General features: G+C 40.6%; 2 protein-coding genes across 6 annotated transcripts; both read right to left on the minus strand.

The window, feature by feature from the left end:
- Positions 1-2,305: 2,305 nt before the first annotated feature.
- prkcha (protein kinase C, eta, a) lies at positions 2,306-12,459 on the minus strand. 2 transcript variants are annotated; one of them, XM_088400906.1, is made up of 14 exons: positions 11,818-12,457; positions 9,367-9,430; positions 8,804-8,957; positions 8,696-8,730; positions 8,543-8,616; positions 8,316-8,445; positions 8,104-8,240; positions 7,900-8,028; positions 7,642-7,815; positions 6,615-6,769; positions 5,722-5,860; positions 5,129-5,317; positions 3,061-3,207; positions 2,306-2,969 (listed from the first exon to the last, which is right to left on the minus strand). In XM_088400906.1, exons 1-14 carry the CDS (start codon positions 12,166-12,168, stop codon positions 2,820-2,822), a joined length of 2,028 nt encoding a protein of 675 aa, XP_088257032.1. In that variant the 5' UTR covers positions 12,169-12,457; the 3' UTR covers positions 2,306-2,819. The 2 variants fall into 2 exon arrangements, with proteins under 2 accessions (XP_088257032.1, XP_088257031.1); XM_088400905.1 differs by having other exon boundaries at positions 7,900-8,240; positions 11,818-12,459.
- A 3,036-nt stretch (positions 12,460-15,495) lies between these two features.
- Positions 15,496-26,544, minus strand: slc38a6 (solute carrier family 38 member 6). Of its 4 annotated transcripts, XM_088400648.1 has the most exons (17): positions 26,478-26,544; positions 26,287-26,341; positions 24,927-25,048; positions 24,772-24,845; positions 24,605-24,657; positions 24,378-24,417; positions 21,748-21,826; positions 19,114-19,199; positions 18,990-19,048; positions 18,867-18,923; positions 18,215-18,271; positions 17,844-17,923; positions 17,603-17,703; positions 17,402-17,526; positions 17,170-17,314; positions 16,584-16,678; positions 15,496-16,483 (listed from the first exon to the last, which is right to left on the minus strand). In XM_088400648.1, exons 3-17 carry the CDS (start codon positions 24,998-25,000, stop codon positions 16,400-16,402), a joined length of 1,209 nt encoding a protein of 402 aa, XP_088256774.1. In that variant the 5' UTR covers positions 25,001-25,048; positions 26,287-26,341; positions 26,478-26,544; the 3' UTR covers positions 15,496-16,399. The 4 variants fall into 4 exon arrangements, with proteins under 4 accessions (XP_088256774.1, XP_088256772.1, XP_088256773.1 ...); XM_088400646.1 differs by having other exon boundaries at positions 26,287-26,543; XM_088400647.1 differs by lacking the exons at positions 26,287-26,341; positions 26,478-26,544 and adding an exon at positions 25,777-25,968.

Consider the following 26,544-nt stretch of genomic DNA (forward strand, 5'->3'; position numbering starts at 1 on the left):
ATCACATGATCAACCCCTCGTGCACGCGCCCACGATAATGTATGCCATTGAACAATGCACTATTAAATGTGGCTTCATTGGGACCGTCCCACTTTGGAGGCACATCTGCATCGATGTTTAGTCTGGAATTAAAATACATTTTCTTACCCTACATGAAATTTCAAACCATCCATTCAGAATATACAGAATTTGTCTTGAGAAACTGTGATAAAAGTGATTCCAAAATGTCTTTTAAAATACCAGATGGAGCTTTTGAGCATGTCCTAAAATGTCTTTCTTCTTTTGTCCTTATATGACCAAATTCCATATAAAATATAACAGGGAAAATAACTTTAAATAACATTTTCAGAATGATTTTTTTATATATGTAATGCTCGCAATTGTTGAAACGTTTTGTTTTCCATCCATCCATTTTCAACACTGCTTATGGTATGTTTTTCTAGGACGTTTTGCTTTTAACTGCTTTGTTGTGGATCAGGAAAAGGAAAACAGTTGCCCCCCCTGCCCTTTAACCTTGAATTCCCTTCTCACTGTGAGAAAATACAAGAGCAGATTCCAGCTGCTGTGCTCCATAGTAATAAGCGTCCAATGATTACTTTGACATGTTTGACAAAAACACTGAACATGTACAATTCTTGAATTCTTGAATTGTTAATTTCTTACCATTAGTGTCGATTCCTTAAAAAAAGTGACATAGAACCTCTTTGGTATGAAATTGAAAACAACATTTTCTATATTGATTATTTCAATTTAGTAATTTTCTTAATTTTCAATCTTCTTTTCAAGTAATAACAGCATGTATGATTTAATAAAGGAATGGGCAATGCCGGTGCTCAAGGGCCTCCCTCGTCGATACACACAATATATAAACAAATATGTGGCTGCAGAATTCTAATTATTGATGGTTCGATAGAGCACTTGCTGTCATACGATTCTCATTAAACAATGTTGGAAAGTGACATCCACCAAACAACAAAATGATGATTGTGATGGATTTTTTTTTCCCAGTGTCTACTTTTGGAGGCAACGCTCGAGGGACTCTCCTGATTCAATTAAGTAGCACACACAGACATGCTGGCAGCCATCAGTTACTCTCAGTAATGAAATTTGAGACAAGGCTCTTAAATCTTTGCTCCCATTTCGACATTACCTGAGGAAAGCTACCAAAGTGGGTCTCGCTATTTAATCTTGGGTCTCATTCTTTCAACTGCCATGTCCCCACTAGCATGGACAAAACACAATGCCCTGATTGTTCATAGGCTGTCAATGAGTCCTTCTGATCAATACGTTCCGTTGAATAACATTGATTTTACGGCCAGAGACAAAAAACAAATGGGGTAGTCGATATGAACAGAACTGCAGCTTTGTAGTTAGTTTTCAAAATGAATCGATATTTCTAACCTGCGTAAATTAAAGTCATCAAGTGTCAATAAAGTCGATTTTGAGGTTGTGTACTAACGGGCATTTCTTTATTATCTTGCAGGTTGGTGCAAATTGTGCTCACTTGTCTCAACAAGCAGGTAAGGCTGCTGAACAAAGCCAGACAATTGCCCCACAGTAGGGGGTCAAAGATAAACAAATGCAGGCTTCCTCCTTGAAGCGAACAGGAAGTACAGTTGTTTTTAAGGGAGGTGCACTCCCTATCAGAGCCAGGTTCATCACGGACAGCAGCATTGTTTAAGAGTCTGCCCTTGAACAAGAAAGTTGTTTAAAAGATTAGATTTGTAACCAAGGCGCACAATCTCAAGCGGCACACACACAAAAAAAATTCACTCCTCTCTTGTCTTTCGAAAAGCGACGGTAATGACGCAGTGTGGTTTCCTGTTTATTTTTCGCAAGTTCCCGCTAAACTCGAGATGATTAACTTGTTGCTTTTGGCCAGGACTGCAACAGAGAAGTTCAAATGTTTTTACCATGCTTCAATTGAGAAATTATTCATAATTGGTTGATTCACTGGTTCGGAAAATGAGCTCCTGGATATTGAGTGGCTGCCAAATATTATTTTCAGTGTGTTTTTGAGGAAGGAAACAGAACATTTCAGATAAGAGCAAATGGATGACTGCAACGGTAAAGGAAGAAGACATACAAAACAATTAAGTAGTTGCCAAATGCCAGTGGTGTGCATCCGAGGTCAACAGACATGTTGAAATTGTAGAAAGTTTGGAGTTAGTTGTCAGAATGAATCACAAGCACTTTTACAGCAAATGTAATGTTGCATCATCTTCAACATGCTCGGCAAAGTTTGGATGGGTGGCAGGAATTTGCTTGACTGACTGATGGAATAACACATACACCGTCTCAGTCAGCCTTTACCAACATAATACCTTCATGTTTTTATTGAAGTATAGTGCTAGCTTTAAGCTTCAAACATCGATACAAAATTTTACTTTTATTTAGATAGTGGGAGTGGTTTAGGGGGATTTTTTTCCAGCGTTATGTGTGTCACAGGAAATAAAAGATTGCACAAACTAAGGCCATTTGTCACTGGAAATTGCTGGAAGTCCAGTTTAAAAAAAAAAAAAAAAAAAAGGAAGTCTGCCAAATTTGCTGAATCAAAACACTGTACCATAACATCGTGAGCTCGTCAAACAGTACAAAAAACACATACATACATTTTGGCAAAAAAAATTAAGAAAAAAAAAAACATGTACAAGTCTGTCACGCCATATTGTAATCCAAACAAAATGTCATTTGACTTCGTGTCTGATTGATCCGACACTCTTGTCTGAGGGGAATGTAACAGTCATACTGTACGGCCGAGAATTGTCGAGGGCAAAGATCGAAACCGCACGTTGATCACCAGACCGGCGAGGAAGCTCTTAGATTTCCAGCAACTCAGGTGAAGTGTATGAAAAGTCTTCAAACTCTTCCTGATTGCTGTTGGACATCGACGAGTCATCGATCGGCGTGAGGGTGGGCTCTTCCCTCGTAAAATCCGGGTCAAAGTTGTTGACGTCTTCTGGCGTTTTCTGAGAAAGACAGCGGGGTATATGTCAAGGTGAAATGATTCCAAACACCGGATTGCTATTTATGTTGGAGGATGTGTGTTTTGTGGCGTACTATCTTGGGCTTGAATGGTGGCTCTATGGCTCTACGATTCAGCATTTCCCAGCTAATGTTTCTGAAAAAGGCATGGCTGGTCACAGCAATTTCTCCACCCTCTGATTGCACACAACCTAGGCGTTTGTCTGGATTTTTGGTCAGGAACTGTGGATACAGAAATGAAGATGAAGTTAAAAATAACAAGACATCCTACAAAAGGATTCTAAAATAAGTACTATGTTATAATGGAACATGAAGTTGTAATCGATTCAAGAAACAATGAGATAGCATCTCTTCCACTGCTGTGTATAATCTACTTTGGATGGCTGTGATCACAAATTTAAGTAATGCTCAAACTGGAGCCCATCCAAGATTCAGTAAGTAACACCGCACCTCCCCACTCACAAAAACACACCCTGATTTTTTTTTCTTGGCACAACCCACAATGCACCAGTTGAGAGAAATTCAGCTTGTTTGAACAGTAGCATGCTCTTCCCAGCTTCCCAGAGTTGTACATAAAGAAACAATAAAACTGTAAATCACAGGTCCGGGGGTCTGACAGCTGCTCAGGGGTGTGGCAAAAAATGAACATTTGTTTTGAGTGGCCTTCAGCAAGGAAGCTAACGAGAAAATGGATTTTGGAGGAGCCGCAAGTCTTGGCGCGAGATATGGTGCACCTCTTAAGGCTGACAATGACATTCAGGCTAAGCTAACAAAACTAATGAGCCTTTGACCCACAGTGACAGCCACTAGATAAACACCAAGTTACGAGAAAGATTAAAAAGACTTCCCAAATCAGTTACTTTCAGCTCTGACAGCCTCTCATGTATCTGGAATAGTGATGCGACTAATGATTATTCCAATGATAGATTCATCTTTTGAAGATTTTGTTTATTAGTCAAGGAACCTTATAAAAGGTTTTTACTTCCATCTCGTTATTCTAAAAACAGGGCTTTCTTTTATCTTTAATAGACAGTGCAGGAAATGAGAAAATAAGTATATTGTGATTCAGTTACTGCTTTGATCCGTATCAGAAAATGTTAATCATCGTTTTCCAAAAGGAATGCAAATGTTTTATTTTGATCCAACAGAACGATAAGTCTGCTTTCACATAGGCCTACAGAAATTGGAGAATAATAACTGCTGAGAAGCTTGAATTCCGAGGATTTAGAGAGTTATACATTTTAAAACGTTATCCAAATAATTCATAATTAGCCACTCATTTTCTAATCGATTAGTTATTTATTAATAGCTGTACCTCGAATCTAGAAAGTAACCAACGTAATAGAAAAGATGACACCAAACTAAAACCACAACTAATCTGAACAAGCGCCCATCACTGTTTTATACTGGTGTACCTAATATTGTGACCAGACGCTTTGTGTTACCCTTTGAAAACGCCAATCCTGTAAATATTGGCAGTATTTGTGTAACATCCTATGGGAACTCTTTAAACCTGCTTCTGGGAACAAGGAGAACCTTGCGGCGGATCAACTGTCATTCGATGTAGAGCACTGTGTTCAAAATCCACTCACGCTTTTTATGTAACATGCGACACAAATGAGCTTAGTGCTGAGCTTGGTCAAGCATGTTGGAGTAACAACATGGGTAAGGGAGGCAGCACGGCCAATGAGAGGAGGACATGGTCACATTGTTGTATTTATAGCCAGTTAGCCGAGATTGGGCAGTGGACCATGCCTTAATATAGTTACGCAAGAGTTGGTCTAAACAGCTGGCAGACAGAGCTGTTGTAAATCTGCCTACTACTCGACAGTCAGCGTCTCAGTCTGAAGCGTGACACGTAATAAACCGAACAAAGCCCATTCCAATTGTTGCTCTGCAGAGCTACTCGGGAATGTGTTAAATTGATCATTTTGTTAATGTTCACAGTTTAATGTCTTTTCCTGTGCAATGCAGAACACAAGCCAAGTGAGAAATTGATTTTCTCTATCATTAGTTCAGTGTGGAAAAACTCCAGAGTCCAACAGTTGCAATCAGAGTGTAGATTAAATGCCTGCCAAGGACAGAAAAGTGACTCACATCCAGATTTGAGTCAATATGCCTTTTACCGTAAATAAAAACTCACAGCTTTGAGGATAGCCACTGACTCGACACTGAGCCAAGGGGCATAGGCAACTTCTTCGTTGAGGATGGCCTCAAACAGCTCGTCTTCATTTTCCGCCTCAAAGGGCGCGTGGCCCTGCAGCATTTCGTAAAGGAGCACCCCGAGCGCCCACCAATCAACGGAGGCCCCGTACACCATCTCCTGAAGGATCTGTGGGGGGGAAAAAATGTCGCATATCGGCAAACAAGACTAATGAGCATGCCCAAGGGTGCTTTACAGGAAGTGTGAGGTACAAGAGGTGCAGCAGATGGATATATTGTTGAGTCTTGGAAAGAGGAAGCATTAAAAGGATACTCCTTTGTTTTGTACGGATAGACAAAGGTAGCAAAGGTAGCAGTTTAGTCAGTAAAACAAAACAAAAATAATACCAAAGACATATGAACCCCAGTACTGTTTAGAATTTGACCCCAAGCCAAGGTTTGCTGGTTTCCAGTTAGTCATGAGGGAGTGTAGTTGGGGGGGGGCTTGCATGTGACATTATGAAGTCATTTGTGTTACAAGAAACCATCAGCCACGTATCTGTCTCTTAAATAGGTCAATAAGTCTGAACTGACCTCAGGGGCAATGTAATCAGGGGTACCGCAGAAAGTTCGCGCTCCGACACCTTCATAGATGCCTTCTTTGCACATGCCAAAGTCTGCCAGTTTACAATGGCCATCCTTGTCAAGGAGAACATTATCCAACTTTAGATCCCTGAAAGGAAATACATATAAATGGAGAATTTAAAATCACGCTATTCGCTTTGTGACACTATCATTTTTCAGCTGCAGACGGATCAATGTGCGAGAGTGAGTAGCTGGAGGCCGGCCAGTGATTAAAATCATCCAACTCGTCAAAATCTGTTGCCGGGTTGCAGGAAAGAAGCTGAAGTTGCACTAAATAATAACATTTCCAGAGGGCGTGTGACTAAGCATATGACATTTTTTTGTCCAGACTGTGGAAATTTTTCTCGATTACTAAGAAGCAGATTGTGCCAAGAGAAAGCTTTTAAAGTGCTTCAATTGGGTTGAGTAGTCACAAGAAAAAAAACACAAACAGAATTGCTTCCATCCAAGAGACTTCAAGTGTGACAATACCTGAAGCTTCAGCAAGCATGAGAGGAAACTAATATTACGCAACATACACTGAGAGTGCCCTGATCTTCTTATCCCGGCATCATGCGTGTTATTTCAGTTGTAGCATGCAACTTGTGTGTGTCCTCTACAGACAACAGGCATGCTATACCATCATGGCTAACACGGGACACATTAGCTTGCTAAATATAACTCAGGTTTTACAGTTAGAGCACATGATGCCCTTTATCATCAGGCACTGGCATGAAGCCCTCAACATGTGTTAAGATTAGACAGTGTGACACAATCTGGTTGAAGTTAAAGCTCACAATTAATTATTACTCCATTTTTAAAATCTGTGTGCAATTGTTATTTTGCACGTCTGTCCATCATACCGATAAATGATGCCTTTGCCATGCAGGAACATGAGAGCCGACGTGATCTCCGCCGTGTAGAAACAAGCCCGATTCTCGTCAAATCGTCTGGACTTTTGAATGTGGAACATCAGATCGCCACCATTTACAAACTCCATCACGAAGAATAGATGGTCCTGTATATGATAGGCGGCAATAACATTTTATTTATACACATGCACTTACAGAAATATACACACACACTGCCCCCAGAGAAGAGTCCATGTTATCAGTCACGACTTGTCACGAGGCCAAGCTCATTTCAAGGACATGACGGCGGCACATATACAGCACACGGCTGTAATAGATTGCTGTCGAACTAAACGCGGTTTGAAGTTAGTGGGGTGAAAATATATTGATCAAGTCCATAAATCTTCCTTTCTCATTACAAGCTGCAGTAGGTACGTAATGCAGAAATAAAAGCGAGGGGGAGAAAAGTCAAGCAGAGGATGTGATTCACGAGACTGTCTTTGACACTTCATCAACAGGTCAGACAGGCAGCAAACGCTGAAAACTTGCTTTTCCACATTTAATCATGCTTAGCGTGTTGAGCACTGCATGTTGACGACATATAAATAGAGGCCAGGTTTACTTCCTCCCACAATTTCCTTCAATGCGCTTGAAAAAAAAAGCACTTTAACACACACTTAGTACTTTCTAGTCTTGATTTAAAAGCACCATGACGCGATGGAACAAAAGCCACTTTGCGGCACTGTGCTGGTGTGAATGCGTTCAAGGGAGAAGCGTCAGAGTTAATACTTGTCTATTCTAAACCTGCGTGAAATAGGACAGTGGAGGCTCACACACCGGAAGAAGATTAAGATTGTCAAGCTTGAAAAAGAGCCAAGTAAGCAGTTGCCTCAAACCCACTTGGACACTGCTGCCACCTGCTGAACAATTAATGTAATGCATGTGGAATGTAGTCGACAACGATTTACATTGAATTGCAGCGCTGCAAGAATTTGCGGTAGAGTTTGTTACGGTGTGTGTGTTTTGAATTTCCACTAACCTGAGTCTGGAAGCAGCAGTATAGTTTTGTGAGAAACGGGTGAAAGGTAGCTAGTGACAGCACTCTCTTTTCAGTCATGGTACACTCCACATCGTCGTCCTGCAAGATGATGTCTTTTTTCAGCACCTTGACTGCGAAAACCCGATCTTTGTTGTTGAGTCTAGCAAGCATGACCTGCGGATACACACACATGACCTGATTGACTCATCAAGTCATATTATACAAATTCCCGTCACACCCCTTTCGCGTCTTCTCTACCTTTCCGAAGCTACCCTTGCCGAGCACTTGAAGGAAAGTGAAGTCGGAAATGCCATATTGAGGAATCTCTGGTTGAATTTTCACACTCTTCCTCCTTTCAGAAGGCTTTTTGGCTTTACTTGAACTGAACTGTAAAGGCAAAAGGGAAGAAGAAAAAGTCACTACGATGAAGCAGAATTTAATGGATTTCGAAAATGTACATACTCTTTGGATGTTTCTTTCGGAGAGTTCTGCAGCATGTATGCCCATCTCTTCCAGCCTTTTGGCCAGTTGCACAGTGTCGACGCCGCAATTCTGCGCAACGTTGTTTTCGCATCGAATGTGAACATTTATTTTACAGACTGCAATGAGAAATCAGAGCACAAAAAAATTACTACTATATACGATTGCCTAAAGTCTAAATGTGGGCGTCTTACTTTTGCATTGTAGGCCCTGCCGGATAATTCCCCACAGTAACGATCCGCAATGGCTGCAGAAAGCAGGTGACTTATAGTTGTGGATCCCGAATTGGTGAGGGACGTTGATGCTGAAGCCCGGGCTTCCAGACTGCAAAAAGTGAAACATCGCCATATTTAAGAGAGGTGGAAGTCTGGGTTTTAATGTTCCACCAAGTGCTACAAAATACAAAAGGGAGTGATGCTACCTCTGACCGCTTCATGCGTGGACATGCGGTGACAACATGTTCGTGGCAGCGTTTGTGAACTACACATGTACATACTAGAAGGGGGGGGAAGAAAAAAAGAATTTAAATTAGATGCAAAGCTCAATAGCATGGAGGTAAAGAACATAAGATCACCTTGGCACTGGTAGCCCTGCTTTCCAAAAACACCCCTGTAAGAAAAATCAAGATAGAAAGAAATTTACATTGAAGGTCATGCTGGCAACGGTGACTAAAATTGCTCACCAGATGAAGTCTTTGCAGTGAAAACAGAAGGTGGGCTGGCGAAGGTAAGTGGACATGAACTTGTGCCCGTTGACCTGATGGACTTTCCGCCTTACAGCCCCCTGACGCTTCCTGGTAAACTCCTGGTGATTTTTCACCTCTATGATAGCCTCGTCTGTGAACCGGTGATAAAAACATAATAATTCAACAATATCATACAAGAGCGATTGATGTACTTTCCAAAGTAAATCTTTGCAAATGTTTTGATTTGAACACAAAATATCTTTTTAATTAAGGACGACAAAAACATCAAATACTGTTGCACAATTTTAAGTCTAATGGCTCGAAACGATAGCATTTGTTGATGAATTGATTAATTTGGACACCTTTAATTTTTTGGACAATAAAACGTGTATCTGCATGCACAAACTGTTGCAAATTGTGTCAATGTGTGGATTCTGATCTTATTGACTACCTTCTTATTATATAGAAAATGCTGATTGATATAAAAAAGGAACTTGCACACAGTCAAAGCATAACTTTCCTGGCACAGATAGCAATAGAATGCATTGCAGTCAGCTCACCATCTATGTAAGATCCGTTAAGCTTAATAAGGACGTAAATGCTGCCTTCGGGTTCCAAGTCCTTCTGCAAGAAAAGATATAAACAATTTGTACGGGAATATCAATTCAGAAACAAACAACAACGCATTATCTTTGCACTCAGGTAAATAGGCAGATCATAAATTAAATCAATGTATCATGTGGATTGTAGAAGACATGTTTGAATGTTTCTGATGTAATTAAAAGTATAAACAGTCATAACTTGGTTAGAAAAGTGTGACAAAGAGGGGGATTCCCTGTGCATGGGCAAATGCATACTAGTTCGTGTAAAGAGATGATTAGATAGGAATTCAAAAACCTTGACTGAGACAACAAAGCAGGTCAGGCAGGTTGTGCTGGTTGTGGAGGACTCTTAGTTGTGAAGATGTTTCACTAATATGCATGAAGCATAAGGAGTATACATTTAGAACCAGAAGACAGATTTTTTTTTCAATTTTGCCTTCGAACATCACCACAATAGAGTTTCAGTGTCTCTTTAGTACTTGTTTGAAAATTATCTGCAGTCAATGACTGCCTGAAGATGGGAGTTTCCTCCCTGTGGTGCAAAAAATAAAGAACAGATACTCCCATTCCCTTGTGACACATTTGTTTGTCATTGCCCCCCCCCCCATTTCATCTTAAATGTCACCATCAAAATAAATGGACACCAACATGCAGGCTAACCAGTGCACCTGTAAGCTACAGAGACTTAATGTTAGCTTAAAATATCTAAAATAACTTAAAATATCTATCAGCCTAGCACTTCTAGATAAGTTTTTTTTGCTATCGAAATACAAATGGTATATCAGAGTGCGGTGGTGTGTGATAAAGCATCACAAAGGAAGAAGTTGGGGTTCCTTTTTATAGATATAGCGAGCAAAAATTCACCGCAATGAGGTGGCATTTTGCATCAAGTGGGCGGCAAATGGAAAGTCAGGGCAAAATGTCATTGTGATAAGAACTAGAATATGAACACATAGTTTGCTTTCCTGCCCTAAATAGCAGCGCTTTGAACTCATCGTCTTGAAGGGCTACACATCAAAAAGGATGTTTAAGAGACGAGCAAAGATGACAACTGATTAGAGAGGTCCGTGTAATATTCCTCTATCATTGTTTTCATCTTAGATTATGTCACAACACATAACTCACCAGGATTTTGCAATTTGTATGCACTGTTGCCTCACAAATGTACTTTTAAAGTATCATATTTCAATTAACATAGTGAGGTCTTACACACAAGTGGGGGATGCATTTGAACGTGGCATTTACAGATGCGTCTGTGGCTTTTGAGTTGATGATGAAGTAGGGCGGGATCAGAGCTGACAGTCGTGTCAGCGTTTCGCAGAAATGAACTTTGTGCAACATAGGAAAGCATCAGACTTAGAATTTTAAATTTCACTTCCTTTGAATGGTATATTTTTCTTTTAGAAAGAGAAACTCGTACAAGCTTTCCATATCATAAAAAGCAGGTTGGTGTGTATTTAGAGGTGTCATTAATTTTGTTATAATGTTGTCCAAAAATATATTAATTATAGCTTCATCCATCCACTCCAATGTAAAATCACATACATCAGATTTTTCTGCATAAATAGTGATTTTTTTTGTTGTTGTACTTTTAAGGCATGTTATTGTAGGAACACATATTTAAAACAGATTTAAGTCCCACACCCCAACAGGAGTTATAGAAAATTTATAATATAATTTTATTGATTTGTTTCCTCATTTTTGAGAATTCAAATTTTCCTTTGTATGGTACACATGATTATGTTTAACTGGTGTTAGGGACATGGAGGCTGAAGGGGAAACAATTCACCGCAGTTCCCTGAACACTAAAAGTTTCAGAAGCATTGGCATGAAGAGATATGAGCGGGCGGAAAAAAAAGAACCTGCTTCAAACTATGATCCAAAATTAGTTAACTATAATTTTCAATCCTGCAACATTCCTTTGACATACCAACCTCTTAATTGACACACGCTATGGGTACACGTTTGCCTTCTTCACTAAAAGATGACCTAAATACCAAGCTGTCACATCACCGCCAGCTTCTTTATTTAAAAAAAAAAAAAAATAATAAAAATAAATATATATATATATATATATATATATATATATATATATATATATATATATGAATATGAGCACTTTGTGTCTTTAAAAAAATACTGAATTTAAAAAAATAGTCATGAACTATTTTGCTGGCCCCACCGGTCTTCTCAGAAATGACTGACGGGCCACATCAAATGTTGTGGCGGGCCAAATCTGGACCCTGTGAGTAAATTCATATGAATAGCCCAAAAAAAGCCTTATTCGTGCGCTCGTTCATTTTGTCTGGAAGTAATGCTGGAATCTTAATGGCAGGTGATGTAACAATTGCGTGCTCATCCAAATGATGACCCCAAATGATGACCCCCAACCCACACACATGTACTCACCCATCCCTCGAAGAACTCGCCCGTGTTGGCTGTCTTCGTGAGGTCCCCAAAGCGGATGGTGCAATTAGCGACAAAGTCATCGTATCCGATCGGTGTATCGTTGAAGACAGCAAGTTCGACGTGTTGTCCGTCTCGCACGGAGAAGGAAAAGTCCTCATTGTACGTCGGCGAATTGGTTTTTTGTTTGGTGTGAGTTTGACCCACTTTGACATCGTCCACCTTGAGGACAATGTATGGGTCCAATGCCGAAGTGCTTTTCATGAAAATCCTGGAGTGACGCCGGGAAACTGTGGTCGGTTTCAGGTCCACCGCCTCCCCGATTCGGAGCTGGATGTGGCCGTAAAACTTCATACTTGCCACTAGAGACAGTTACAAATCACAAGGGGAAAGAACGAAGTCAACAGAAGGTCTTAAAGGAGGTCTCCGGGCGAAAAGCCGATGTGTCCATGCTGACTGCACTTGTTGTTTAGACGCTTGACATCCGCCTTCCTTTTGCTTTGACTCTCGAGTGGGTTGAGTCCTCAACACAAAGAAAACCACAACAAATACACGCCGACCGGGACTTACAAGTTCCGCATAACTCTCCCCCGAAAAACACCTGCCACTTTTTGGTTGGACTGCCCTACCATTTTAGTCACGTGGCTGAATGGGGCGAAAAGAGGGAGGGGAAAAAACTACATTTTCCATGTGCAACATTTTACGTTGCCACGGCCTTACCTGTGCCGAAGCTTTACATCGCCATCTAGCGGACATTCTAGTCAGTAATACCAAAAGTTGAAAGTTTACCCAGTGTGATACACAGTACACACCAATACTGTATTTCATTCCCTAACTCTAACAAAAAAAATAGACATAACATTCTATATAATATTCACATGTTGGTGTTCATCTAACAATACAATATAGTTTTGAATTATTCAAAATTCATGTTTCTTTTTAAGTACAATCACAGAATACCAATTAACATTGACTGGCTTTACAGAAATAATTATAAAACAGCAAATATCCTAAAACGCATAAAAGTACATAATGGCGTTGTATATGGCTATTCATTATTGAGACTTTTTGTCAAAGGGGACAACAGTGTGCCATTCAAGCTCGGACTATGGAGTTAAATTGGACTAAAAAAAATAAAACTTGAAACTATAAACGAATGTGTTGATCTTGAATATAAAAAAAATATAACAGTGCATTCAAAATAAAAATAATTCTATGAAATTTTTTTTTGCGGGTTGAAAATAGTAAATTACAGTTGCGCAAAAGTGCCAAAATTATCCAGCAGGGGGCAGAACAAGTCCATTGAATATTATGCCTCTGCTCTTTCCCATGAGCGCGCCTCATTCTGATTTGATGATGGAGCATCTTTGTGTATTGGACCCCCCCCCTCCTCTCTCTCTACTGTGGAGCCACAGCTGACATTTTTACAGTCTCTCTTGATTTATTTTGTCTTTGTTGTACAGACCGCTTTTTCCTCCCTCTGTCTGTCAAACTCCCCCTTTGCCCCGCGTCACACTAGTCTCTCTCCAGCCTCGCTTTCGCTCTTTGCACGACCATGTCAAATGTTGAATTATGCACCCATGGGAGCGCTCTGTCTGACTCCGACTGGGCATACAGACTCATGATTTTTATGAGCACACAGAATTCCTTGTGTATTTTCTAGCGGCGCAAACATACAAAACGGTCACGAAGAAGCCAAAATCTTATGACTTTATTTGAGCTGCAGCACCACTTAATGTGTTTGTCATCTAGGACAACTCAATCTTCTGCTTTGATGGCCAAGCACATCCTGTCCCTGCAAAACCTCAAACAGGAACTTCAAGTACGGTTTCGCTCAGTTTAGTGGTTCTTGGTTGTTGGTTTGATTCATTTTAGTAGGCTAAACTTTTATTATTTCATTATTTACGATAAGGCAACCAAATATTTAACTACATGAATAAATAAATTTAATGAAAGGCTTTTAAAAGATAAATTAATATAACAGGACCCTTGATACTTGCTGGATCGAATTAAAGAACTGAGCGGATTGTATATGTAGCTAGAAGGCCAAATTTTGCTCAAGCTTGGGTAAGAATAGATAGAAACATGGAAGCAAAAAAAGATGAAACAATCATAGTATTAGAAACCAGAAAGGGAAAATGTGAACTTTAGATCAATGCACATGCAGGATGTACTTGGTGGTAGACGAGCTGCATGGACAATGCAACAGAGGGCGGGGCGAGGGGGGCGGTGGAGTGATAGCAGAGTTGAGGTCTCTGTCACAGCCTTTCTGGGTAATTGGCTCCAGATGTGAGACAGGCAACGTGGCCCCAGCGCCAGGGAGGCGTCAGGCCCGCATTAAGAGCTCAGCCCACGAGTGATGGGATCATGGAGAGGCGAGTTGCCGTTCAACTCGCCGCCCCTGACCAAACCCCATGCTGGGCTGTTGACCACCACCTATCAACCTGCCATAATAACCCAACTCCCCACTGACACTTCCTGAAACATCGCATGGTTGTTTATTGACCTAAGCCTTATTTCACCTTTCCCACCTTTGACCTCGATTTTCATCTTGGCGCTATAAAAATTATATTTTTCTTGTTGTTGTTCTTGCAGTCTTATGTGCTTGCCCTCAACTCCTCATGCAGTATTTGAGATATGGAAGTAAAGTAGTGAGAATCTGCAGGGGGGGGGGGGGAACAGTATGAGGAGTGTTACTGAGTCGCGATATTAAATTGGAATATTAAATTGCTGGACAAGAGACAAAAAAAAACAATCTAAGAAACAAAGCACATTAGAGGAAAAGTCATGGACAAATGCTGACATTTGGTCATGTGATCGCTCGCAGGTGCCAAGTTCACAATCACCTCGGAGAAAACTGGCGACCAGTCTTGGATGAAAAATTTCACCCTATGTCAGCTGCTGTTCCAGAGCCAATAATCCAAAGAAATAAACAAATTGAGAACTGGTAATCATCAGAACAAATCATAGTAATTTCCAGATATATGTAAGTACGCCTTCTCGCGGTTGTGAGCAGGAAATGAGACAATCTGATTGGCTGCATTGTGCCACATTATTCCAATATGCAAAACCCAAAAAATACCCAAAACGCTGTGCTTCACACACAAACAGAACTTGACGGGCGCTTCCTGTTGGTCCGATGTTATTGAAACTCAAAAATGAAGGCCTGTACGTGTCATTCCAGTCTGCTTCAATCCAAGGTCAAAGCCGGGACATCGGGACCACAAAAACACGGTTAAGCAGAAATTCCTGATTTTTAATAACATGGCTGATTATTTAAAAAAACACAGCCAACACCTCTTAGAACAATATAAGAGCGGAGGCTGTCCACAGGGGGGTGGAACTGAGCCCCCTTCACCATTCTGCAACTCCTTCCATCCCTTGACCCCCGGAGATGGTGTTGTCATATCAATGGACACTAGAGTAAATTTAACTAAACAAAAACAGTCCCGCATACGTTTTGTGTCATAAGACCTCCATGAAAACATTATCTCTGGTGATAAAAGTGGGATTTTTTTTTTTTTTTTTTTTGCATTGCCTAATCTCTTCCTATAGTTAAGCCGTGCCTTGCATGCAAAAAAACATTAATGGCGAAGTTGTGCAACATGGAATCAGTTTAGAAGATAAGCAAATTGAGAACTTTGAGATTGGAGGTCATCATCTCAGGAAAAAAAATATACAGAAAGACGGAAATGTAATTTATTAACTTTTGTGCATTTTTTTTGGCATTACATTGAAATGCCTCACTGAGAGATACACATAAAACTTCAGAACTAGAAGAAATTATAATTGAAAATAAAATGAAGACGAGTTGGTAAGATGTTTCGCTTTTTTTTTTTTGGGTGTTTCTTAGGAGATGTGTTTTTAGAATGGCAAGGTGGACCAAATAAAATGTGCTGACCGGATCGAGGTGTCAAATAACATTTTCCAAATATTTCACAATTCTAATCGAGCAAACATTGTGACATATAGAAAAATGCAGAATCTCCTTTTTATTTAATGTTTTTCATTTGATTGCAGTACATCAGATTATAGGTTACATAACCATTTTGAGTACAATCAAGAGGATTCCAAATGATGACTAGCACCAAGTAGCAGCAAACGTACTATACACAATTTGGAATGTACATTAAGTGACAAATCTAAGTGACAAAAGATTACAAAAAAATAATTTAGTTGATTGAAATAATCGTGATCAAATTTGGCAAATATGTGCAACAAAAATATTTGATGAAGCAGTTATGTGCTTCCAAAGAATTATTTTTGGGGGGTTGGGGATACACTTGATTTGAAAAGGTGCAAGAGTTTCAATGAGGAAAACTTAAAATGTAAACAATATTAGACCTTTAAAATATTAATGAGGTAAATGGAAAACTAAAACAAAAAAATAGCCACCCTGAAATTGGGTTCAGTTCTTAAAGTCTTGTTGTGATATTTATGCATGGTAATAACTTTACAGGAAAAATATACAGCCTGAGGAACACAGACTACCAAGTGTCTATTATTTTATTACATCCAAAATTTTCTTTGGTATAATTCTCCCTTTTTGGCCTTGTGCTTTGAGATAGAGGAATGAGGAGATGGGCTAAAATCTTTGTACCCATGTGAAAATGATGCCTGAGAGGCTGATGACGCCCACGACTAAACCAAAGGCCACCAGGAACATCGCCTACAAACACAATGTTTGCATTAAAGGAATTGTCTGGATTTTGTTTTTGAGAGAAGTTCTTTAAAATGGTTTCACATCTGTCTGACGAGAGCAGACTTACCCCGATGGAGTCTAAAGATCTGAGAGGCTGGCGGCTAATCTTGAGGTAGAAGAGGCCGGGGAAGACAAACAAGAGGCAGCTGGATGTGGTCGATCCTGGCAAACAAGGACGACAACTTGTGTGAGGGTAACTGCGTCGTTAAATGCATCTTTAAATGCTTCGTTAAATGCTTAAATATACACCAGCAGACATTGCAATGACAGTATACTTTGTACCAAATTATTTTTTGCTGATTTTCCCAAGTAGCCAATGCAAATGACAGTCAGCATATTTAAAGTTGTCAACCTTTTAGAGAAATTTTCAAATATTTTTTTAACTCTCCAATGACGGTATTTAAAAAAAAAAAACTGCACTGTTCCAAATAATTACGCATAATATAGGTGCAAAACATTTAATCAAAAGCTATATTCATGTACTCAAGAAGGTTGCCAACTATTAAATAAAGTAAAATTACTTGTCAATGAGAGAAATGTAATTGAGCGAACACTGCCACCTAGTGGCATTTTACAGGTACCACGGCAATCAATAAAATGTGACATCAGGGCGCTACATCAGATGTGATAAATCCAACAACATCGATACCTACCCACTACTCCAAACACGTTTCGAATATCAGGCACAAAGATGGCCAGCAAGAGCACCACTCCCAGGATGACCAGAGTTGTCATGATGTGGGTCAACCAGGAAAACGGACGATTTCCACGCAGCACTAAGATCACGGCCTTACGAGCCTTGAAATACAAACACATACATACCGAGGTGAAGAGCTATGGATTATACTTACGTCAGAAAAACATAATTCGGTACTTGCTACTCACAGGGAAGTGGATGACTGGTACGGTCAGTAGCACTGAAATGAGGATGGCGAGCCGAACCGTCATCACCAAGACGTCACGTGGCATGTACGCATTGTAGCTGAGCAAAAGCTCAGACTTTACATGAGCTGCGGGTAGACACAAACAGATGGAGCATGAGGTTTTGCTGGACTGGTTTGGTGTGGACTGTGTGCTGCAGTCTACCGTAGAAGGTGAGGTAGCCAAAGAGGGCCGAAACCAAGTAAAGCAGGAAACTGAGGCTGATGCTGACAATGGCAACATTCTGCATCCTTGATTTGCTCGGCCTGAAAAAGCGAAGGAGAAGGAAGATATGAAGCACAATAATGGGTTCCGGGTGGGTGATGGAGAACTTACATGGATTTCTCAATTTTTCATTTGATTTTTTCTTCCAACATGCAAACCATAAATAAATTGTATAACTGACCGGTCAAGTTCACAGTAGATTGGAAGGACAGCTGTGTGGCACAAAAAAGAGAAGGCCATGGTCGGGATAGCGTAGGCACCCTGAAAATACACACCGGTGGGGCTTTGAGAAAACTATCAGCTAACACGTTGGTGGCTGGAGGAATCATCATAGTTGTATTTTCTCAGAATTAATTAACTTTAAAGCTGAAAGCATGCCCGTGATGAGCTTTCTACATGTATACGTGAGTCATGGTGAAAGTGTGACATGTCAGCAGAACTTGCAGACTGGAGCAGACACTTTTAATGACTTCTCACAGCCACCTCTTGTTTTTACTGAGTGTGTGTGTATGCACGCGTGTATGGCAGGGAGGACTGATTTGATGTACATACCCGACTGGAGACAATGAAAAGTCTCGGCGTGCATTCCATGTCAGAGGAATTTGATACCTGCACAAACAAGGACAGAAGTGGGAGTCTGTTATCGCCGAGACAAGATGACAAACGACAAATACAATGAAAGATTGTAGGACGGCAATAAGAATACAAGGTGTGTGTTTTTTTTTTGTTGTAGTTTTAGAAATGAAGTTTAAATTTTCAAGATTTTTTCCCACACATTTATTAAGTTCCTTTAATGAAAATGTTCACACGTACAGAGCCAATAAAGTTTTGATGAATGTGACAGTTTGACTCTGAAAGACTGTATTCGTCCTGCTGGGGGAAAAAAAAAAAAAAAAAAAGCTGAATTCTACTGATTGGCAGTTTGGGGTTGAAAAGTAAACAAGACTCTAAGTTAACCCAAGCCAGGTCTGGAGTTCTAGTGTGGTTTGTATAATAAAAGAGGCCAGAGGTCACTTCCAGGCTGAGGGGATGAGGAGGTGGGGTCACCTGAACTTCCTTCCCCTAAGGTAGCACTCACTCCGCACACCCTCTCTGGTCCTTATCAAGCAGACCCCCCCCCCCCCCCCTTTTTTTTTTAGTCTAGACCGCCACTGTCAGACAACATTGGCATCTTATGCGACCTACTTAAGAAACTTCAAATTACCTGGCATGTTACGTTTTGTGGTAGCGGGCAGGGGATGGACCATTTCTTCACCACAACCTGAGGAGGAGGCAAACAGGTAAAAAAAACAGACAAACAAAAAGGAGGAAAAAAATTACAACTCACCACAATGACAAAGTAGAGCATGAAAAAGAAGGCCAGGCTGCTAGTGTAACCCAGGAAGCCTTAAAGGGCAAAACATATGTGACCGAGGAGGCTTTGAACGCTGCCACTCGACTTGTTTCCTCACCAATTTTGGGAAACATCGCGAGGGGAAGCACCACGCATAACGTAATGAGGATCAGCACCAGTCGGCCGTCTAAATACCAGACATCTCTGGAAAACAAGAGAGGGATAAGAAGTAGTAAATAAAACACACCTCACCAAACATCCAGCAAATTGGGAACAGCCCAAAGCTGAGGAGAGCATTCTTCTGCTCAACAACAGGAGTTCGGAACTAAATCTGAGCCATTATAGAGCTAAAAACTGGTTCCGAAATGTCAGGGACAGTGAGGACTTTTTGAAGTACCTTCAAATGGAACGCCTGTGGAAATTTGTCTCCATATAACGCTCAAACGCAGAGCGACAGAGCTCTCATGTGGTATCCATTAAAGGCTTTTGCTCTCGCGAACCATAACAATTATGTAATTCACATTCAAACGCAGCGCCAGGCCATCAGATCAGAACGCACCACGTATCGCTTGGTTTTTGCAGAGTGGGGGGAATAATATTTTCCTTTGCCGAAGAAAAAGGCGGGGCTCTTTAATGGTGATTGAGGTGAGCCGGTGTTGGAGGTGACGCATGCGGAAGGCACGCTGGGTCCGCTGGGGTGGAGGTCAGACGGGAAGAGTGCTGCCTGCCGTTGGGGACGGCAGGGCCTAGCTCCAGCGCTCTTTATGGGGTTTCCAACGTCAGCGGCACCTGCTCTGACCACATCAACCCCCTGTGACCCTTCCATGGCTGTTTCACTGCTACAGCTTTTAGCATGGGCACTCACAGATTTATGTTATCTCTGCAACTTCACATATTTTATTTTAGTGTCAGATCCTTCACGGCGCCAGACGTTTAAGTGAAACGTTGTAAAGTGAAGCCCAGCTATTTGCGCAGAATATGATTCGAAGCCTTCTATGAATCGCAAAAATCCACAATGGATGGCAACCAAAAACGCGGTGTAATTGCCTAGAGATACCACAAGAGGGTGGCAAAGCATATTAGGCTATGCTTTAAAAAATTAAGCTCTAACTCTCAGCTCAAAATGACACCAGAACAATCATTTTATAGTCGCATAGCTTGGCTCTGTGCACAAAAGCAGCAAATGTGAGTTTTTCAATAATTTCACAACAAAATTTGCGACTGTGTATTTGAGATTGAGAATGTTAAAAATAAAATGCACTGATTCAGCTGAAAAGATGGTTTGATGGCTTAAATTCCTCCTCACTAACTCATCCAACCATATTTATGGACCTTTCTTTGTACTTCAGAGAAGAGTTTGAATTTTAAAATTCAGAAGACGACTATGCTACATAATTTAGGTAGAATTTAATGATTAATTAATACATAAATGGCGAGTTGGGGTATCTTCTCTAACATTAGGGCGATATGAAAAATAGACACGCACACACACAAAAAACATCTATATGTGTGAGGATTCTTTCCATGTGGCTCCAGGCTGATTACAGAGGAATAAGATACCTTGGGGACCCGTGAAATATGGACAATTTCACGCTATTCCACCATGCAGGACAGATTTGAGCAATGGAAGAGGAACCTTGGAGTCCATCTTAACAAAAGCATTTAATAAAGGCATAAATCCGGCCGGCGTAGCACAATAATCTCTCCTCCGCAACGAAGCACGAGAGCTAAGGAATTTGGGGTCTGGCTGTTTTACGATAAACGGCCCATAAAACTAGAATGACTTTATTTTACTTTTTTTTAAACAGAACACGTCATAATACAAAACATCTTTGCTCGGCTTCTCAAAACCACTCATTAACAAAAAGTGCAGTGGGCTGTAATTACAATGGCAAAACTGATATCCCCTTGTATCAGTCTGATTCCGGGGAACATGTGTGAGAGATTTGAGGGTGAAAGCGGAGCGCTAATACAAAACAGCTGCCTTGAGGAACAATCGGCTAGAAAGAGCTCTCACTGAATGACAGAGTGGAAGAAGTCACTCTTTTGACTTCCCTGTGAGAGAGGGAAGTTCCCGGACGTAGAAGGACACCGGTGGCTGCAGCTAATGTGCTGCGGTGCTATTTAATAGTGCAATTACTCACTAAGTATTAGTATAGCAGTAATGCTTTTGGGAGAGATTGGTTGGATTACATTCGACCGCTACATCATTAAGCACACGAGCTGTATGAACTGATAACTGTCAAGTTTGGTTACATTGTCGTATCTTACTGGAGGGCAAATCATTTTTGTTGCCCACGTGTTTTTAGGATGTTTGTGATGGTGGTGTTTGAAATTCCATTGTGGGCCATTCGAAGGCCGCTTGTTCTAAGTATTGTTACCACTCTGTTAGTACAGCAGGAAAGTGTGAAAACATCAGCAAGACTAAGGAGTTTGGGATTGTTTTAATTAGAGTTGTTATTTTAAATTTTGTTTGTTTTAATTAGCCCTTTGGCCATTTTTTTATTTTAAATAGACTAATTTATTCATAAATCCATTGCCTATTTGTCCATAAATAATAATAAAAAAGTAAATAGTAAAAAATGTTTTAATTGTATTGTGTATTTTAACATTGATTCAATAACAAAGAATACATATATTGTTTATGTAGGGTGTAAAACTTTGTTTTACTCTTTTTTTTTATTTGTTTAAAAAAATAAATGATCCAATTGACAATGAATAAGTGCAAAATAAAATTCAGAAATGCACTCACCCTGACTGGTCCGGACTGAGGATGCTGCTGATGGCCGCCGGAAGCTCAGACTTCAAAATGAACAAATATGACGACATAGCTGCGAGAGCAGAGGGAACGTTCAGTGTGTATGCTTGCAAAGACAGTCAAAACAAAAAGCACAAAATGCCCACACACGTCAAACAATTGTATTCTTATTAGTTTCTATGTGGGAGGTGAAGGGTGTCCAGCACGCAGGGTGGAGGGGCCTGAGTTAATGCAGATGGGTGGAGCAGACAGCTCAAGGGGCTCAACAGCAAAGCCCCGAGTGCAGAGGAGCAGACGTAGCGCAGATCTTTGGAGAAATGCAAGGGGGAGGAATGCAAACAATAATCATATCTGACGCTAATCCCGCCACTTCTCCCTTTTTTCCACCTCGCTCGGAAACAGGACATTATCAGCCTCCGACGGGCTCCCGCATCCTTCGAGAAGGGGGTTGGGGTCACTTCCTTGGGTCATTCACAAGGGTGGGTTGGTGGGGGGCAACCCAAAAAGCCACAGAGGTTGCGGAAGAACAAGAGCATGTTTGTGGTGTGAAATGGGCTTCAGATGCAGCGTGCAGCCGGTGATAAAGGCAGATAATGTTAAGGGATTACATTTTGGGAAGACAGACACAGACGGGGTTAGGAGGGACGTTATTGCCCCCGGGGCGAGGTTTTTGCACTCGCCGTTAAATAAACTACGATCATAATCCCTCAGATCCTGCATGTGTTTATAAAAGGAGAATTCGTCCAATAACCCTCCGGCCCACACAGACACAAGGACACTCGCTCTGAGAATAAGGAAACACATTAATAAGTACTTAAAGCTGCCAGTAAATGGGGCTCGAATTGGGGATTCAGCCAGAATTCACTGCAAGACGTCATCCAAAATTTGCTGGGAATTAAGAAGAAGGAAGAAGAAAACCACCACGTGGTCCCTATCAAAAAGTTCTTGCTTATTCCTTTTATGGGATGCAGCCATATTCAATCTATGCAAGATTTGTTTCTATTCAAACAGTAATCGTTGTTTTTCAAAGTTTTACACCATTGCATATATTATTTTAAATGTTTTAATAGTGCAAAAAAGTTCAACATGCAGAACAACCATAAACTTTTGGTGTTATATTTCAGTGAGGCTTAAATAGCGATATGAGGAATGCAAGTGCTATCATGTCTGCTCTCATATTTGCACTTATACAAATGCAATAAGGATGATTCCGATTCTAATTTCGCTTTGTCTGCCCATTTGTTCAATTGTTTTCCTGGTTGGAAGGGATGCAATATGATTCAAAGGGCTGGATGACCAATTAAAACACCATATTATCGCAAATAATAATACTAATGCACACTTATCCAGATCATTATCAAAATTCTTTTAAATATAATTTCTTTCTTCCTGTACCACAATTTGTTCACATTATTGTTCACATGCATTCAGTGGAAATTGCACACCATTGTGCACAAATTACAAGTGGTGTAATTAAATCTGAGGTGAGTCATTAAGTTCCCTCACAGTATAAACGAGCAAACAATACTGGCAAATATTCAACAAGAAAACATCCAACCACAAAAGCAAGACAAGACGTGCTGGTTCAGTTTCATGCGTAGACTTAGCTAGACATCGCACGACAACACTTGCACAATACCTGATGTGGTTGTACAGTACTTACTTGTCTAACAAAGAGGTCCTTGAGTGAAGAGAAGTATCGGTTATTAGCAGAGTGGTAAGGAACAACGAGCGTGCTAAAGATGAAAATGTGCACGTGTCTGTGAGTACATGTGGTCATCAAAGTAAGCACAATCAGTTTGAAACATAAGAGTCACTTTCATTGGACTGTGCCAGCCTGTGGGCTGACCAGTAATTAAGGTCAATTGGCCTATCAGCCTTTGGCAGTGCCGATGAATGTTTACTCAGAGTGAAACTAATTGCGCTCTTATAAAAGGAGGCCTGGGTGCAGACAGATGCGGGCCCCCATGCTGGGGGAAGCCACAGAGTGGGCAGCGCAACAATCCGCTAGGCCGCGTAGCGCTATCACCGCGGCTGCAGAGTGAGGGGGCGGAGTCTTGAGGGGAGGGGTCCCATTAGGGTCTTAGTGGGTGGGAGTGGGTTTTACCATCAGTGATCAATTAGAGCACAAGTCAGGTTTCAGGCCCCGGGGAGAGCGGCCGAGAGGACGGCAGCCATGGGGCCAAAGGTTATCAGGAGAGTCTGGATAATAGCCTTTACAGCCCAGCGGCAATAACTTACAGAGGGTCATATTTACAGTAGGGGGCGCTCTCAGCCTCAAGGATAAACTGACCCTTGTGGAAAAAAAATAAGTACATTCGACATAATATAATGAGATAATGTCAGCGCTATAGCAATAAATTAAATTTTTATTAAAAAAAAAAAATCATGCTCCAAATTGACACGGTCAACACTATTGCTGTATTATTTTTTGTGAACAGTTCGAATGAAACACTAAGTGAGGCTCAAAATTCTGGAAATAACTATGAGCATGATGCGGTGTACGGACGCTGTACTCTAAAGTGCAAGCCCAATAATAAAAACAAATATTGTTAAATTACTGCTGTTCTGTACTACTGCAAGTTCATATATTATATACAAAAAGAAAAAACGGGCAGACCTACCACCAACATTTTGGATGAGGATTGTAATTCCAACGAGGACCTATGGAAACATTTTTAATCGGTTAGTGTCAAGTTCGCAGCGTGCACATGTATAAGTACATCTTGAATAAACTAGTAATAGCACTTCCAGAATGCAAGTAGGTGAAACCTTCAAAATTGAATATTCTACTTTGTTGCTGAAAATCAAATAGGTATTGATTTTATCCTAATCAAAAGACAATACTTACTGTTCCTGTTTTTTTTAATGCTCGTCCCCCCAGATCTTCATATGAACTAATTCCTGCGTGAGACAACAAATGATGCATGAGAAAATGGGGGGAAATATACATTATGCAATTTTCATTCAGATTTCTTGATGCAATACTTAGCGATCTATTTTGAGAGTGCCACTCACCTGTCAGGTCACAGAGCTTGAGGAGAAGATGTATGGAATATCCTGCCAGGCTGGACACGAGGATCAACAGGATGCTGGATATGAGGAGCAAATAGAAATGACCATCCACAGATCAGCTTGTTTCATCTTAGCCACACGTATTATTGTTTGCTTACCAAAAGCTAAGTATGCCAGTGCTTGCCATGACATAAGCAAGTCCAAGAATGCCACTGCCCATGATTGCATTCATTAGGTTAAAAACAGAAAAAGCAAATGAGGCGCCTCTGGCACTGCGTATCTGCACACAAAATACAGAAAGGCTTACGAAACGGAAGAAATCATTTTAATTGACAGTCCGGACAACAACTGGCCAGGCTTGATGATGGATTTCTTGAAAGAGCAACACGGTGGCATGTGGGATCAGGCAATGGAAATGGCAATGGATAGATAGGATTTGGAACAGCAAGCCGCGGGACAGCTGCCCGAGCTCTCGAGAAACTGACTGACCCTTTTAATAGGGGATATCCTGGAGAGGACGAGTGGCCACTCTGGTGGCAGTGTCATAACAAGTGTGGATTAACCTGATGACCTGAGATACACTACCAAAAAAACTGGTCATCTACAACGTGAGATGAATTTTACATCCCAGGTGATGTTTACGGCCTTTTTTATAACCTGACACCAATACAATTAAAACTGGCATGTAACTTTCTTGATCAGTGACCCATTCCTATTTGCGCAGTGATTAGTTTAACTTGATAAAGTAGGTAATTGAAAATAGAATATTTCACATAAAAAATGTATGATATTACATCTAAATTTATGTGAACAGTGAATAAAAATATGAGAATTATAGTCTAAAATTTGGACCAAACTCGCAATATTTTTGAAGATAGTTAGGCCGTTTTAGCCCCGATAGCCAGCTTTTCTACATATATTAATATTATGAATAAGTCGGATTTCCATTGCATATTGGAGACTCTTTGGCCTCGATTTGTAAAAAAACAAACCCAAAAACTCACTGACATTCTCTGGTAGGTTCCTTTCCATTTTAAGTGTCCGGACAACTGTTGCAAAAGTACAATAGAGAGTACGGGTGCACATCGATGCTCACTGGGACGCGATCCTCGGCAGCGGATGTGTCTGGACCCAGAAGGCGCTTTTAATATTAAAATTTAATTCAAGTGTTGACGTATGTACACTGCACACATCCTTTTCTCCTACAGGGATCCATCTGAGGAGGGGGCGGGACTTCTCGACCTGATATGCCTTGAACTATCGTCAAAATTTAGCCACAATCAAAACATCCAAAATATCACTTACTAAATACAAATTATTGCAACAGACGAGTAGTATTCAGTTCTGCTTTTTAGGTAAATATGCTGTCATGGGTTAAATTTCCTTCCAATAATGTAATAGGAAAGTGGTACATTCCTTACTGAGAAGAAGTAAAACATTTGAATGTAACAATCGTATTTGTTGTAACAGTTGGACAAAGCAAAACCATATTTTATAATTTGTTGTTTTTCTACTTACATTTGGCAGCAAAGGCGTTGTTTCGTTCCCCTCTGACTCTCTGGGGGCTGTTTGGCTGTAAAGTCCCGAATTTGCATTATCATCGTTTGTACTCATTTTAAGCAACAAAAAGAAACGAACACGGGAAACTTAAGTGTGACAAAAGCTTGGCGCAATGACTGACAGACAGAATTATTTGGTCATTTTCTCACTCAGGTTTAAGTTTTCCATCCGTCTCCTTTTATTGGCTTGTTGTTGTTTCAGTCACATGCTTGTTAT

This window comes from Syngnathus floridae, chromosome 16 (genome assembly GCF_059516105.1).
Source record: "Syngnathus floridae isolate MCC-2025c chromosome 16, RoL_Sflo_1.0, whole genome shotgun sequence".
Taxonomy (NCBI): Eukaryota; Metazoa; Chordata; class Actinopteri; order Syngnathiformes; family Syngnathidae; genus Syngnathus; species Syngnathus floridae.

Coding starts and splice junctions, on each gene's coding strand:
- prkcha (XM_088400905.1), bottom strand. CDS start 12,168: ATGAAGTTTTACGGCCACATCCAGCTCCGAATCGGGGAGGCGGTGGAC. Junction 7,816..7,899: donor GCAAGGGTAGCTTCGGAAAG/GTAGAGAAGACG, acceptor GTGTATCCGCAG/GTCATGCTTGCTAGACTCAA. Junction 2,970..3,060: donor CACCATTCAAGCCCAAGATA/GTACGCCACAAA, acceptor TGTCTTTCTCAG/AAAACGCCAGAAGACGTCAA.
- slc38a6 (XM_088400645.1), bottom strand. CDS start 26,382: ATGAGTACAAACGATGATAATGCAAATTCGGGACTTTACAGCCAAACA. Junction 25,049..26,286: donor CAACGCCTTTGCTGCCAAAT/GTAAGTAGAAAA, acceptor TTTTGTGTGCAG/ATACGCAGTGCCAGAGGCGC. Junction 24,418..24,604: donor CATTAAAAAAAACAGGAACA/GTAAGTATTGTC, acceptor ATGTTTCCATAG/GTCCTCGTTGGAATTACAAT.